Genomic DNA, 15,083 nt, shown 5'->3' with positions numbered 1-15,083 from the left:
TTCCTTGATAAGAGAATCATACCATGTAAGTTACAAATATACTAAAAGTTTTTAAGTGTCCATTTTAATATTTGATGTTTTTTCTCGTATTTGACACAAAACTAATGAAAAGGGAGGTGTTGCAGTACTTTTACAATCCAAGATTTTACCTGTAGCTCATGAAAAATACTAATAGAAATTGGTTTTGCCAAAAAGCAGATTTATTATCTAGTTATGTTTAATGAAGTTATTCTATAAATCAAAAATCCATTTTAAATACACATTGTTTATGAGAACATCACAAATGTGTTAAACTGAGATATTTAAAAGTCCCTATCCATGTAGAAGGTATTGTTTAATGTTGTTTACTTCTATTTTTGAAAGTCTAAATAACTGTTTTTTATTTATTTATTTTCCCCAAATGCAAATTTACTGACTCTGAGATTATACATGATATCAGTTTATTTGCTTATAATCTCTGTACATTAGCCAGGAACAAAGAGGAGAGGAATATAGGATCTTGGCTTGATAATATATTGGTCAAAGTACTTATCAAAACTAAATCTATGACACTTATCAAAATATTTTATTTTAATCAGGTGTGCTGGGGCTCAAGCCTGTGATCCTATCTATTCAGAAGGTGGAGATTGGGAAGATCATGATTCCAGGTCAATCCATGCAAAAAGTTCATGAGACTTCATAAAACCAATGACTGGTATGGTGGCACGTACCTGTCGTCCCAACTATGTGAGAAGCATAAATAAGAATACTGAGATCCAGGCTAGCCTGGCCATAAATCAAGACCCTATCTCAAAAATAACCAGTTCAAAAAAGGACTAGTGGCATGGCTCATGTGGTAGAGCACCTGTGTAGCGAGTGCAAGGCCCAGAGTTCAACCCCCAATACTGCCAAAGGGAAAAATGTTTATTTTACTTTATGCAGAGTTGTAAGTATTTTGATTATTTTATTTCTAAATCTATACTAGACCCCAAATATAGTGTGTTATCAAAGATGTACAAAATTGTTTTATGTTTTCTTTTGCACTCAAGTACAGTTAAAGCTAAAGAAAATAATATTAACGCTTGCAGAGGACTAGTTTAGTAACATCTTGTTTTATATAGCATTCTCTTTAGTTATCATTCACAAATACAGTATACTCTGAACCCTCATTTTGTGGAAAAAGAGTTTGAAGCAACGATATTAAGATCTATAGATAAGGCAATATTATAAGGTCTCCATAGTCCCAGGCAGTGCTATTCAAACTGGATGACAAGACCCTTCCTTTCTCATAAGTGGGACCTCTTTTTTTATTTTCTTTGAAAATTCCATGATTTAAGGAGATCTTCCATTTTCTCCAGCCTTGGCTCAACCTGCTGATCCCTGGACTGTAATCCAGAGCCTCCTTATCTATTACATATGAAGTCCATTTTCTTCAGTCCAGGAATCACTAGTTATTGGCAATTTCTAAAATGGCTGAAGGTTGGAGGAAAAAGCCACTCTTGAGAGGGTCTTAAAATAGGCTTAGCAGTTATCTCTCAGAATGAGAGTTCAATGTGAACTTTTAGTCCTACGAGTTTCTATCACAGGTCCATTTACTGTGATAAAATGACTTGAGTTCTTTGCAAGGAGGAGGGCGACTTTTCTAAATTGATCATTGTAATAATGACAAGTGCATGTTCAACATAGTGGATTTTTAAAATGAGAATCATCTTTATTCAAAAAGCATATTAGTGTTTTCCAAACTGAATGCATGTATCAATATTAAAAACACAGAGATAACCAATGACAGTGACCAAAATTATAGTTAACCCATTATTTGGAGAATACAGATCTTTTGAAATATAATACAGTACGGAATTTCTAATTAAATAAAAAGTAAAATTTTTCCACTCTGAAATGAAGAATTCCTCAATTTTTCCTAAGTTAACAAGAGGATATATTGGAATAGCTATAACATATAGATATTTTAAACATATAATCCAAATACATAAAAATTCATAAAATTAGTATTAACTAGTACACTTAAAGTGAAAATTGATATTCTACTGCTTGCCTGGGTGGTCTCATACTCATTTCTGCCCTATCTTTCGCACACTTTAATATGAAATATTCATTACGCAAATGAAGTAGAAATTTTTGATTTTTCCAAGAATGTAGAGCTATTTTACTGCTTTATCGATATTGTAAGAAATTCTGCAGTAATGTTGGCAGCTGGAGCTGTGGGATAAGATGAAACCTTGATCTTCCTATGTAGTTTCGGATACAGAGTCGGCAAAGTTGGCAAAGAGAGCTGGGAGTAGCTACAAGAAGACAAGAATGATTTTGTAATTAAAATCAAAATGAATTTTATGTGTTGCAAAATGAATAAAATAGAGCAATGAAAACTATAATGTTTTGTACTAAACTAACCTAATATGTCCATTATACTAGGAAATTTTACATAAGAATTTATATTGCTTTTACTTATGATATCTTATAACTGAGATACAACTCATATATGTTCTTTAAGACATTATAATCTTCAGGATTATGAAATCATTGTTGCATTAAAAGCCATAGAAATAAATTCCACTTTTTTGAAGGAGATATAAATCAAAAGTCCCAAGAAATGTTATTTACCAAAAATGGAAATTCTAAAATTATAGTTTTCCTCAAATTAGATTTAATATTTAAGCTAAAAGAAATTTTATTATAGTCTCTGAACCAGGCTTAACAGATTCTATTTTAGTACAAATACGTTAAGTGTGAAAATCTTCCCTTGTTATGTTTCTACAACATTTTAGGAGAAAGTGCATGCCCTTATAAAATGAGCCATGTTTCAAAATATGAACTGGAAGATTTTATGTCAGAACAACATATTATGCATCATCAAGACAAGCTGAATTTATTTAACCATAACAATATGAAAACTTAGACATTATGAAAAAATTAAGTTATCATGATACCGTCTTTATTGACTGAACCTATTTTGTTTTGTTAATACTGGAGTTTGAACTCAGGGCCTCATGCTTACTAGGCAGGCGTTCTACCATTTGAACCATGGTCCTAGTCCTTTTTGCTTTATTTCCTGAAGAGTGGCCAACCTGGACCACAATCCTCCTGTTCATACTTCCTGCGAAGGTAGGATGATAGGTGTGTGCCACCACATCCAGCTTTTTAGTTGATTGAGATGGGGTTCACTAACTTTTTCCCTGTTGGCCTTGAACCACAATCCTGATTTCTACCTCCTGAGTAACTGGGATTACAGATGTGAGACCAGTTTCCTACTTTTACACTAAACATCCGAAATTATATTTCACTATTACTTTACGTGTCAATAAAAAGCCTTTCAATTTCAACTATTCTGGCAAATATATTTTTGTGTTTATAAATGTTCTCCTCTATCCTCCTTACCTTCATGTTGAAGCAATATTCTTTCCACTGCACTGTTAGATGTAGCTAAATCTATAGGTCGCAGAAACTCTGTGTTCTTGGCATTAACATCTGCTCCAAATTCTAGCAGCAAGTTTACAGTTTCTGTACTGCATTGTTGAGCAGCAGCATGTAGGGGAGTATCCCAATATTTGCCTTTCTGAACATCAGCTCCTATATGAAAACAGGGAATGAAGACAAATACAATAAAAAATTATTAGATCAGTCTGTGACGGGGAGGAATGGGAAGGAAATTGAAGACAAATACAAAGGGAATCTCAACTCTATCTGTAATTAGTTATTTCTTTACAAATATGTGCATACTTTTATATACTTTTCATATCTACACACTACATATATAAAAATCTTAAACTTCGTATATGTGGATAAGGAGGTGTTATATTCTTCTCAAATATTTTTCTGTATGCTTGAGAGATCCCAAAGAGATATATAAATTTTTAAATGATCCCCAAAAGTAATCATACTAATTAGTATTATGGTCATGAGTAAGTTCACACATACATATTTTCATCATAAATGATAGTACTTAGAGTTATTCAAGAGCTTATTACTTTTATTCTTTTCACTTTGAGGCAATAAAGCTCTTTGGTCTTTTAGAAAACTCACAAGTGTAGATATGTGAACCATTTAGGTAAAATGTAAATACATCTTCCTGCTATTTTTCTCTCACATATCTTCAATCAATGATTTTAGAAAGATACTGAGTCTCTCAAGTGGAAAAACACTTCAATGATGTCTGCAAAGTAATGATATCGGTAGCAAAGTAAAATTTGAGTAAATTCTTACATTAAAAAAACACAACCGTACATGTAAAATTACCAATTGCGTGGTTATTTTATCTTAGTGCAAGACCTGGAACATAGCAGTCATTTGATAGATGTGCAATGAATAAATACCATTTAATATTGTAAAAAGTACTAGCCCCATTCTCTAAGAAATAAATGATTATAACATCAAGAAATGTTTACCAATAAAAATGCATTTGTTCTTTTCAACTCTATTTTCTGATACTGTTTGTAAAATTAACAACATCAGTAAGAAGCAGTACGTTTTAAGAGTTCCTTCATGGCCTTCCTGCTACTTTCAAATTTCAATGAATGTAATTTTTCAATATTTGTAAAATAAATATAAAACATTTAATAGAGAAATTACATTCAGTGGTAAAATTTCCATAGAGAAATCATAAACTTTGTTGGTTATGTCAATTTTATAAGAGACTAGGGCCTGAAAATAACAATCTACCAGCAACTACTAGTAACACTTTTTCAGTATTTTTTAAACCCCTTATAAAATGTTTGGTGAATGACTAACATTCCTACCAAATTAAAAAGGATAATGAAGCATAAACTCTTTGTTTATTCCAAATTTAGGGGAAAACATGCTAGAAAATAATCTGTCAACAATTATTACCAGAATTCATACTTAAGACTCTAGGTATTGTGAGAATGAAATAGTTAACACATACACTGCTTGCAAAAAATTTATAGCTTAGCCAAGATAATGTGAGTAACACTAACACATACAGGTGTTACAAAATACATATGTCTGAATAACACTAGTGGTCAAATGACTGTCATAAACAATAAATCTCACACAAATCCATTTTCTCATTTTATGCACATTCTCAGTTCCACTAACATGAGAGGGAAAGAAAAGAGACCGGGGGCAGAGGGAAGTACAATCCATACCCTAAAAGGAGCAGCTGGTACAGTGGGGACAGATCACTGTCATCTCAATAGGTTAAGAAAGTGTCACAGGGCTACAGCTGAGCCTTGACGAACTGAGTTTATTTCATGTATGTGAGAAGGGAAGTAAGCCTTTTTAAGTAAGTGGGACAAAAAGTACAAAGTCTGGGGAACTACATGAGTTTTTATGGTTGCTTGAAGATAAAATTATCCGAGCATTTACTATCCCTAAATGTTTTAGGTACACTTGTTCACAGAGATATACATATTTAGTAATATTATATTCAACCTTGAGGATCCCAATTTTATGAACTTTTATAAAAAGGGTTTTCAGATTCTATTATATTACTAGATGTTTGCTAATGCTTTGTGAGCAAAATATAGATTATATATATTCATCTGTGAATTTGGAAGTGTTCTCATCAAGAATGAGGTTCCTTTTATTTGTTATATACTTACAAGTGAGAATATTTATAATAACAAAGTTTTTTAGTAATGTGATATATAATTTTTAAAGAAACTTAAAGTAAATAATTGCTTATATTTGTAGACAGAGTGGAAGATACTTTAAAGAAAAGTACCAGCATAAAGAAGTTTCCAGATGCAATGAAATTGCTGTGACATACAAGCTGCATAAAGAGGAGTGCCCAAATGAGGAATGTCTTGGTCAACGTCTATGCCCCAGGATATCAATATGTCGAGACATTCATGATGACCTGCCAACAGAAAGTAACAATTAGATTACTTTTATTTAATGCTGAACTCCCCCCTACACTTGCACCTCAACCCATACTCCTCCCTAAAATGTAATTCATTAAAAGATAAATAAAGTACTGCACAACCAGGTACTTTTTCCCTTTTCACTTAGTTCCATAATAGTCACCTTTACTAGCAGCCTCATGTGTGGGAGATGGAAGGCAGGACTCCAGCTGGGCTTTGGCACCATATTCCAAAAGGAGTTCAGTACAGCTTGCACTGCCTTGAGAGCATGCATTGAATAATGGAGTCACACCATCTATCGTGATTGCATTGACCTAAACCAAACCCAAAATCTAAGAATAAGATTCATAAATCATACATGAATACCTGAATTAGCTAATGCATCTTCAAAAATTATGCAATCTGTTAATTCAGAAAATGTGTGCAGTAAATATGACAAAGTATGTTTAGTTCATACACATCAATAAAAGCTTTAACACATCAAGAAATAAATAGAAATAAGATGTGGCAGATAATTCAATAGAATGGGAATACTACCAGCGAAATTTATGAAAAAACCCATATTCAAGTGTAAAACAATCAATTGAACAATTAAGTAAATTTCAGGAAGAAAATAATGTGATGGTAATAAAAACTATGATGAAGCCACATTGCTGTTGGCTGTTTAGACTGGCAAAATTGGTCATTCTGTTCCTAAGAATTTATCTAAAGAAAAACCATCTAAAAGATCAGCAAAAGCTACAGCTGTAAGATGTTCATCTATTGCTATTTAGAGTCATAAAAGCAGAAAATAACCAAAGAATGCTCCATATTATTATGCAGCATACTACCTATTTAGACAATGGATGGAAATCCTTTCTAGAGTGCAATGAGAAGGCTGAGGCAAGGGCTTCAAATTTGTTCCGTTATTTTTGAATACTACCAATTAAAAAGGAAAGAAAGGCAAAATGAGAACTTTGTTTGATTCTCTTAGTCAGTAGATATGAAATTGTTAGTGTTTCAAAAGGTGTGCTTACATTAGCTCCAGCTTCCAGAAGAGTTCTGGCACAGGCCACATGATCTCCCAGGCAGGCTTCATGCAAGGGGGTGACATGGTCGATGGTTACTGCATTTACATTATAACCCTAAATATGACATCAGTAATTTTGAAAGGTGAGCAAAAAATTATAATCAAGTCAACTCCATAAGTATCATTTGAGAATGATGTATTTTAAAGATCAAAGACTCTCAGGTGAACCAGTTCAGTTTTCAGTTCATCAGGAATGGCTAGCTCAAATGCCATGGAGTCAGTCAGTTGTCAAAAATCCCAGCCCCTGTCTTCTAGTCAGTAGTACATCTTCTAGATTATTGTGATCTATCTAATTCCACTGTGCTCTAGATCTCTAGAACTTATCCCTTCTCTCTGTGTTTTGATCTCCATTTTACAGCTTCTCCCCCAACTCTTCTAAGCCAGAAGTAAGCACTATTTTACATTCAGATCAACTTTTTAAAAAAGCTTTTTTACATGTGGTATTTGTGTTTCTGTGTCCGGATTATTTCACTTGATATGCTGCAATTCCATCCATTTTGCTGAAAATGGCCACACATTAATCTTTTTATGACTGAATAATATTCTTATGTGTATGTACCACCACTGTTTTATGCATTCATGGATAAAGAATATTTGGTTGGATCCATATCTTAGCTATTGTGAATAGTGCTGAAATAATCATGAGTGCAGGTATTTCTTTGATATGCTAATTTCATTTGCTTTGGAGCTGGAAGTTTCTAGGCATAAATTAATTGGAGAGATGGAAATATTAATTGCCTGATCTGATCAGTTCACAGTGTATGCAGATATTAAAATATCACACTGTGTTTCATAAATATATGTATAATTAATAAATGTTAATAAAAATGGTAGGAAACATTACCTACCTTGGTTTGATCATTACACTAATATATATATATATATATATGCACACACACAAATATATACACATATATGTATTGACTTGTCACATTGTACCCCATAAATGTGTAAAACTTAAATTTAAAAAACTCCCATTATTCTAGTACCACCCTTCCTTAACCTAATAATGTCTTAAGTATTTTGTTCAATAGATTGTGGCCCATTTTTTAAAAATTTTGCTTTATTAATTTTTGAGGACTCTTTAATTTGTTTTTTTGTGGAGCTAAACTCTGTTTATAGTCTGGATCACTTTGTTTGATTGGGGCTATAAAGTTACAGGTGAGTCCAGACTATGGAAAAGTATTGCGGACTTCATAGTGAACTGCTTTGTGAATTTCTGTCAATACATAGCTATGATTAAGTTATTTGCAAGGGTTAAGAACTCCAACTATAGAAGTCAGTTAGACCTGGGTTTAAAGCCTGGCTCCATTATACAGAGCTATTGGAATTCGGGCAAATACTTTAACCTCAACATTTTAGGGTTCTTACAAGATTTAAGTGAGATAATGCATGCAATACAATGATTGCAGTGTCTAATATATAGAAAATGTTAGATTTTATTTTGTTATCCATTCAATACTAAGTAAACACTTCTAATTATTTTTCAATTAAACCCACATCAGACCAAAATAGTTAAACATTATTAAGATATGATCCTTTGCTTTCTTAATATCATTATTGATTCATTGTAAAGCACTGTAATAAAAGAATTTCAAGGACAAACCTTTCAACATATTATAGATTATAATTTGTAATACCAAAATGGATAAGAAGGATCATAAAATGAAAGGATAAAAATAGATAAGCACACCAAATCTTTGTTCACTCGTAAGTGGAAATTTTTAAGATCCTTTAATTATCCCTTCAAATATTTCAAGTTGTTAGCCAGCAGTCTGATTTGGAGATCTGCCCTCAGATTGCTGCACACCAGATGACACAAGTGTTTGAGAAGGTCAAGGTTCCCTTTCACAGAGGCTCTGGGGGAGCCACTCACTCTTCTTGGCTGCCCGTTCCGTGGAGAGGAGATACACATTGAGCAATACCCAGGTCTACTCTCTTCTCAAAGAACTGCATAACCCTAGCCAAGGAATTACCCTTTGCAATTACTGACCTTTTTAAAGGATTTTTTTTTCCCCTCATCGAGTGATGAGCAAGAGTCACATGTCTGTCACAGAACTGGACAGCCCCAGGGAAATATCTCATGCTCATCTCTATTTTACAGATGAGAAAATGGAAGTCAGATAGACAGTGGGCCCCCTCCAGTGCCAGTCCAGGGTCCAGGTCCCTGGAGTCCCAGGCCTACTGTTCAAACACAGAAGATCCTTCCTTTCTCATAACCATCAGAGAAAATTCCTCTGCTTGATACTGGCAAATATTAGTGCAATGACTTCCAGAACTGGGTGTATGTTTGAATCAGATCGAAAGCTTAAAAAATGAAATGCACAGCCCAGAGTTTTTTCTGTTTCATGGAAGAATCTGTGTTTCATTTTTTTTTTTCTGAGTCTGAAGAGCAAGCAAACGCAGAAATGAGAATTTTATCGCCTTCACAGGCAATTCCCCATAACATTTCACAGATTGCCGTAATGGAAAATAGACTGTTTCTTCATCTAGTCTATTACTCCCTTTTGGATATTATGTGACTCAGGTAAATCTGTAATTAACATACACATTGTGTGAAATTAAGCATATTTAGAATGCTTTTTATATAGTACATAAACCAAATTACCAGCTGCCTAACTATGTGGATCAATGAATAAATATACTCGGAGAAATTCAAAATACAAGACAGGTTTATACCAAAATATTTATAAAGAGAGTTTCAAAGGTAAATCAAAACTGTTGATTTGCCTGATCTGAGTTAAAGTAAAAAGGTAGTAGAACAATTTAAGCAATTTTATTATTTTTAAGGGATTTGTTTTGACGAGGCTCTATGCTCATCTGAAAGGTGTGCATTTTAAGTCATATGTAATATTTTCTACCTGTGATAATAATGTTCTCAGAGCAAGGAGGCGACCTTGACTTGCAGCTTCATGTAGTGGTGATCGATCTGCCCAGGAACCTGTTAAGAAAGAGAAAATAAGAACTTGAATTAAAGTAAGCCCTATTAGGCTCGTTCCATTCCTATGTGATATAAATTAGTCAAACTTGGCATTCAACAAGGTGACCAAGATGCTTATCCCACATACCAGAAAATTTGGTTCTTATCTGAAGGATCTTGATAGGCAGTTTCCAAATCCAGAGAACCATAATGCATGTTCTGGAAATGACCTACCTCAGACTTACTGTACCTAATGAATTACCTTCCAAAGAGAAGGATTAGGCTCTCCAAATTGGCCACAAAACAAGACAAGCCAACTAACAAGACGGCTATTTATTTCATGGTTTTACACACACAACCATAAAAAAAAGTCAACATTTTAGTAGTGATAGCAGCCAGAACATTCACCTCTCCATGCTACCAGCCTGCACTTTTTCTCTTGTCCCCACACCCCAGCCTGCCCTGACCCTGCCATGTAGGGTGCTGTAACATGATGCCAAGGAGGTCAAGCAACTGAGCTTGGGAACAGGTCTTAGAAAGAGGGTGTCAGAGAAAGGGGATGCATAGGATTTGCTGTGTTTGAAATGGTACTGGTAGTGTCAAAGGTTCATTCTCAGATCAGTGAGCCTCTCTGTGACAGACAGGGTGGATAGTGGCACTCAACTCCTTTCCACCTGTGCTCTAGTGATACATCACTGACATGTCAGTGCTACCTCTCCAAGTTTTCCTCTTCTCATATATTTTTACACACTTCCTGATAGAAAAATTAGTCCCTTCGCATGAAGAACTGCCTTTTTTCCTTCTCTTCCTCAGCCTCTCTTGGTACCCAGCTACCACTCACAGGCACAACATCTTCTCCTGTATCTCTCTTCCTTGTGGCAACCTAGGTAGTTTTAAGAAGATACTGGGTTAGTGCACAGTAGTTTTTCTTTCGGTTAAGCAGGACCAGCCCTGTCCATTCAATTTATTGGACATGTGAGATAATATTAGACGTTTTAAAGTGATACAAATGAGTATAATATGCACACCAGAAAAAAATCACTTAAAGGAATTGGTTGATAAATTAAAGCAACACTCACTAGACAGAAAATCTTCCTAATAGAATATGATTATGATTATTGTCTGCATTTCTGTCTACTACTTCTTCTTTGTAAATCTATAGGATGTAATAAATAAAAATATATTTTTAAATTGCTGATCAACTCTAATACAACTGAAATAAAGTCACTTGGCCATGAATCAGCAACATAAATTTTGTGAAAAGTCTACCTAAAGTTTGTTTAAATAGGTCAGGAAATTATTGGAAAGATAACTGCAATATAATGATGTACTGTCCAAACATCTCCTTATCCTACCTTTAAGACCATTGAAAAAGTCTATATTGATTCTAACTCTGATTCTATATTATGGTCTTACCATAAGGTTTTGCCTAGCACCATAAGTGATATCCAAATAATTCCAATGAATAAAATGTGGGGCACATATCAAAAGTTCAATAAAGTGACACAGTTAGGCTTTTGGTCATGATGTATTTTCTGATTCAAAAGATGCTAGAATATGGCTATTATCAGATGTAGGCTTCAATCTTTTTCAGAATGGGGTCCTTACATGTAGTGAATAAAAAAGTGAAGAACTAATGTTTAAAGTTCAGAGTGCTATTGACAGCCTTGTAGTAACAGTCTTGGCACTAAAAATTAGTGGTAATCTGACCAGATAAAAATTTACTTAGTCCTCACCATGTATTCTCACCCATGCAGAAGTTTTCTGGTTTGGATCTTCACAGAGATCCATAGAGGCAGGCACAACTATTTACCTTATTTTCCAGGGGAGGAAACTGAGACAGGAGAGGTTAAGTATTAAGGACCTTAATATCAGACCTGAAACCTTGAAGCTAGTACAGGAAAGAGCAGGGAATACACTGGAAGCAATAGGCATAGGCAATGACTTCCTCAGTAGAACTCAAGCAACTCAGCAACTAAGAGAAAGGATTGACAAATGGGACTACAGGAAATTAAAAATCTTCTGCACAACAAAAGAAATGGTGTCTAAATTGAAGAGGCCACCCACAAAATGGGAGAAAATCTTTGCTAGCTGTACACCAGACAAGGGAATGATAACCAGAATACACATGAAGCTCAAAAAACAAAGCTCCCCAAAAATCAATGACCCAATAAAGAAATGGGCAACTGAACAAAACAGAACTTTTTCAAAGGAAGAAGTTCAAATGGGTAAAAAACACATGAAAAAATGTTCATCATTTCTGGCCATAAAGAAAATGCAAACCGAAACCACACTAAAGTTCCCCCTCATTCCTGTCAGAATTGCTACCATCAAGAACACCACCACCAACAAATGATGGCAAGAATGTGGGGAAAAAGGAACCCTCATACACTGCTGGTGGGAATGTAAGCTAGTACAACCACTATGGAAAACAATAGAGAGGCTTCTTAAAAACTAAACATAGATTTGCCAGACAATCCAACAATAACTGAAGTAGGGAAATACCTAAAAGAATGTGACTCAGGTTATTACAAAGGCACCTGTACACCCATGTTTATTGCAACACTATTCACTAGCCAAGCTATGGAAATGGCCAAGATGCCCCACTATCGACTAATGGATTAAGAAAATGTGGCATTTATATACAATGGCATTTTATTCAGCCACAAAGAAGAATGAAATTTTGCCATTCACAGGTAAATCAATGGAATTGTAGGAAATCATCTTAAGTAAAGTTAGCCAGGCTCAGAAGGTCAAAAATCACATACTCTCCTTCATGTGTGGATTATAGACCTAAAACAAATGCAGTAATATTACTGGACATGGGTCACACACTAAAGGGAGAAAGCACACAAGACGAATAGGGAAAGGAAAGAAAATCTAAAACTTGAATATGGTTTATGTGCTCACTGTAGAGGAGTGAATATAGTGATCTTAAACTGGCAGAGGCTACTACGGGAAGGGGACTAGGAAGTAGTGAAGAGGTCTGGTAGTGATGAACCAATTTGGGTTGTAATACACATATGCATGGAAGCAACACAAAGAATCTCTCTGTATAGCTATCTTATCTCAAACTTGCAAAAATGCCATGTTTTTCTTATTATCTTTTCTGTTTTTTCTTCGACAAAAGAAAACAAGAGGGCAGAACAGGTTCTGTGGGGGGTCAGAGAGGAGATGGCCCAAACTAAAAAAATAGAAAGTCACCTAAATTCACACAGATTTTAGTTATGGTTGTAAAATCCAAACTGTAGCCTCTTAGCATCAGAGGCAATACTTTTAACTCTGTATAATTCTACTTTCCAGCACACACACACACACACACACACACACACATACATATGTTCAATAAGTTATTTTAGTAAATGTTAATACTTTAAATGTCTCTGGAAACTTTTGTTGATGCCACTTATTTCTTTAGTCTATTTTTCCTTGTAATATTCTTCCAAAATATAACACTCTAGTCTAAATAGCAGGGGTTTTGTTGAAAATACCCTGTTGAAAATCGTAGGACATTCTTCTGACAAAAGGCTTACTGAGACAGTAAACCATGACAGAAGCATAAGAAAATTTCAACCAGGGAACTCAAAGTGACAGATGGCTTTAAATTTTCATGGAAATTACCATCGATTTGGTGGGATTCAAATTAAAAGTACTTTCCTCGTATTGAGTCTGTTTCTTGATATTTAAGGAGCTTCATTTGTATTCTCAGTCTTCATTATCAACTCAAACAATTTTAAGATACAACTATTTCATTCACATTACCTTTCACCAGATTTTTTTCCTACCTTCCAACTTCAGGATTAAAAAGTTAATGAAAATTAAGTCTTATCAAGTCCTTATAAGAAGAAAAATAAAGCAACTCCCTAAGAACGCCTTGAAAACGGTATAACTCCACACAATTTCTTTCACATATTTATCATTAGTCCAAGAGAAGTGGTTAAGGCTTAAAGTTTGAAATACTGTTAGGTCTCAAAGGAAGAATAAATTATATTTTCTATATGGATAGATGAATAGATGTTACTTAAAGTGTCCGTTCGGTTGTATGTGTCCATCTTTCTTATCTAGAAAAATCAGTAAGCCAGATACCCAATTCCTTGATCTTCCATTGACACAAGTTACTGTTACTAGTTTTTGTGTATTAGTTGTTTGCAGTGCACAACAGACTCAGTGTATATTCAAAGGTGAATTGTAATAATAGACAGCAATAAATACTGTCAGGACAAAATTTAGTGACAAACTAATAGTTTATAAGAAATTAGAACATGATGTTCTTACTAAGGAACATGCAAAATTCATCATGATAAATACCATTCTTTGGAGGAATGATGATGTTTTGAGTTCCAACTTCTAAGATGAAATAAAATGCTTTACAAATTATACGAATTTGTTTTATCATTAAAAACTTGATTGTAGACCTGAAACTCTGTAGAACTTCAAAACATGGATCAATTTTCATTGTGAATATTTAAGTAAGAAAATATGAAAATTATAATAGCTCTCTAAAGTGATTGCCTATGTGAAGCCATTATGTTCAGTTTAATCAGAATAGCAACAGAAAATTAATAAAATTTTAAGTAATCAATGCTTTTTGAATTTGAACAATCACTTGCAATATTTGTAATGATCATGATTTTCTTTCCTGTATAACAACATAATACATTTTGTTATCTTCAGTTTATCTCTAAAGATAAGTGCTGAATTATATGATGCTGATTCATTTTCACTGCCTGCTTTTCCATCATCAAAGCTAGCATGACATTCAGATGTTGGGATTGGCAAAAGTCTATAGAAATGGCCTTGTGGATTCATGTCTGTTTCTTTCTAATATTATAAACACTTTTAAAGGACAGCAAAACTAACTTTGCAGCTGAGATCTACTTTATATTCCTCCCAGCCCACTCTCTTTTGCATTCTAATGTGTTTGTTCATCAAATGATTGTATTAGTCTTCTGAACAATTTTAGCATAACATGCTGGTCTTTGAAAGACAGAAAAAAAGAAAAATGATCATTTAGAAAACAGCCACACAAAGGCCAAAATAAAGAATTGCCCTACATTATTTTTTTTCTTTTTGAAGTAATAAGTAAAGCCAATCAGTCTATGAAAGGAGTAATTTATAGAACATGCATGTGAGCCAATGAAAAACAATCTTTTGGATTCTACTTGCTTAACTCCAAAGCAACCGCACATCATTTGCTTCCTTGTGATCTCTTAGGAGAATTTCTGAAATTAATCTTGGTAACATGTGAGAATCAAAAGATACTAGGGTCATTCTAATT

The 15,083-nt window shown here is 34.1% G+C and overlaps 1 protein-coding gene across 2 annotated transcripts in view; it reads right to left on the bottom strand.

Annotated features, from left to right (window-relative positions):
• Positions 1-1,665: 1,665 nt before the first annotated feature.
• The window catches only part of Asb5 (ankyrin repeat and SOCS box containing 5), a 41,785-nt gene continuing 28,367 nt past the window's right edge, over positions 1,666-15,083 (bottom strand). For both annotated transcript variants that reach the window (XM_074054934.1, XM_020162886.2), the window contains exons 2-7: positions 9,747-9,826; positions 6,833-6,940; positions 5,980-6,130; positions 5,678-5,812; positions 3,373-3,564; positions 1,666-2,279 (exon numbers count right to left, since the gene is read on the bottom strand). In XM_074054934.1, coding sequence (XP_073911035.1) covers positions 2,152-2,279; positions 3,373-3,564; positions 5,678-5,812; positions 5,980-6,130; positions 6,833-6,940; positions 9,747-9,826 — 794 coding nt within the window. In that variant the 3' untranslated portion in view covers positions 1,666-2,151. The remainder of the gene's footprint in view (positions 2,280-3,372; positions 3,565-5,677; positions 5,813-5,979; positions 6,131-6,832; positions 6,941-9,746; positions 9,827-15,083) is intronic.

Source organism: Castor canadensis, chromosome 14, assembly GCF_047511655.1.
Source record: "Castor canadensis chromosome 14, mCasCan1.hap1v2, whole genome shotgun sequence".
In the NCBI taxonomy this organism is placed as follows: Eukaryota; Metazoa; Chordata; class Mammalia; order Rodentia; family Castoridae; genus Castor; species Castor canadensis.
Note: the sequence above shows the minus strand (reverse complement) of the source record. Positions and strands in the feature narration are given on the sequence as shown.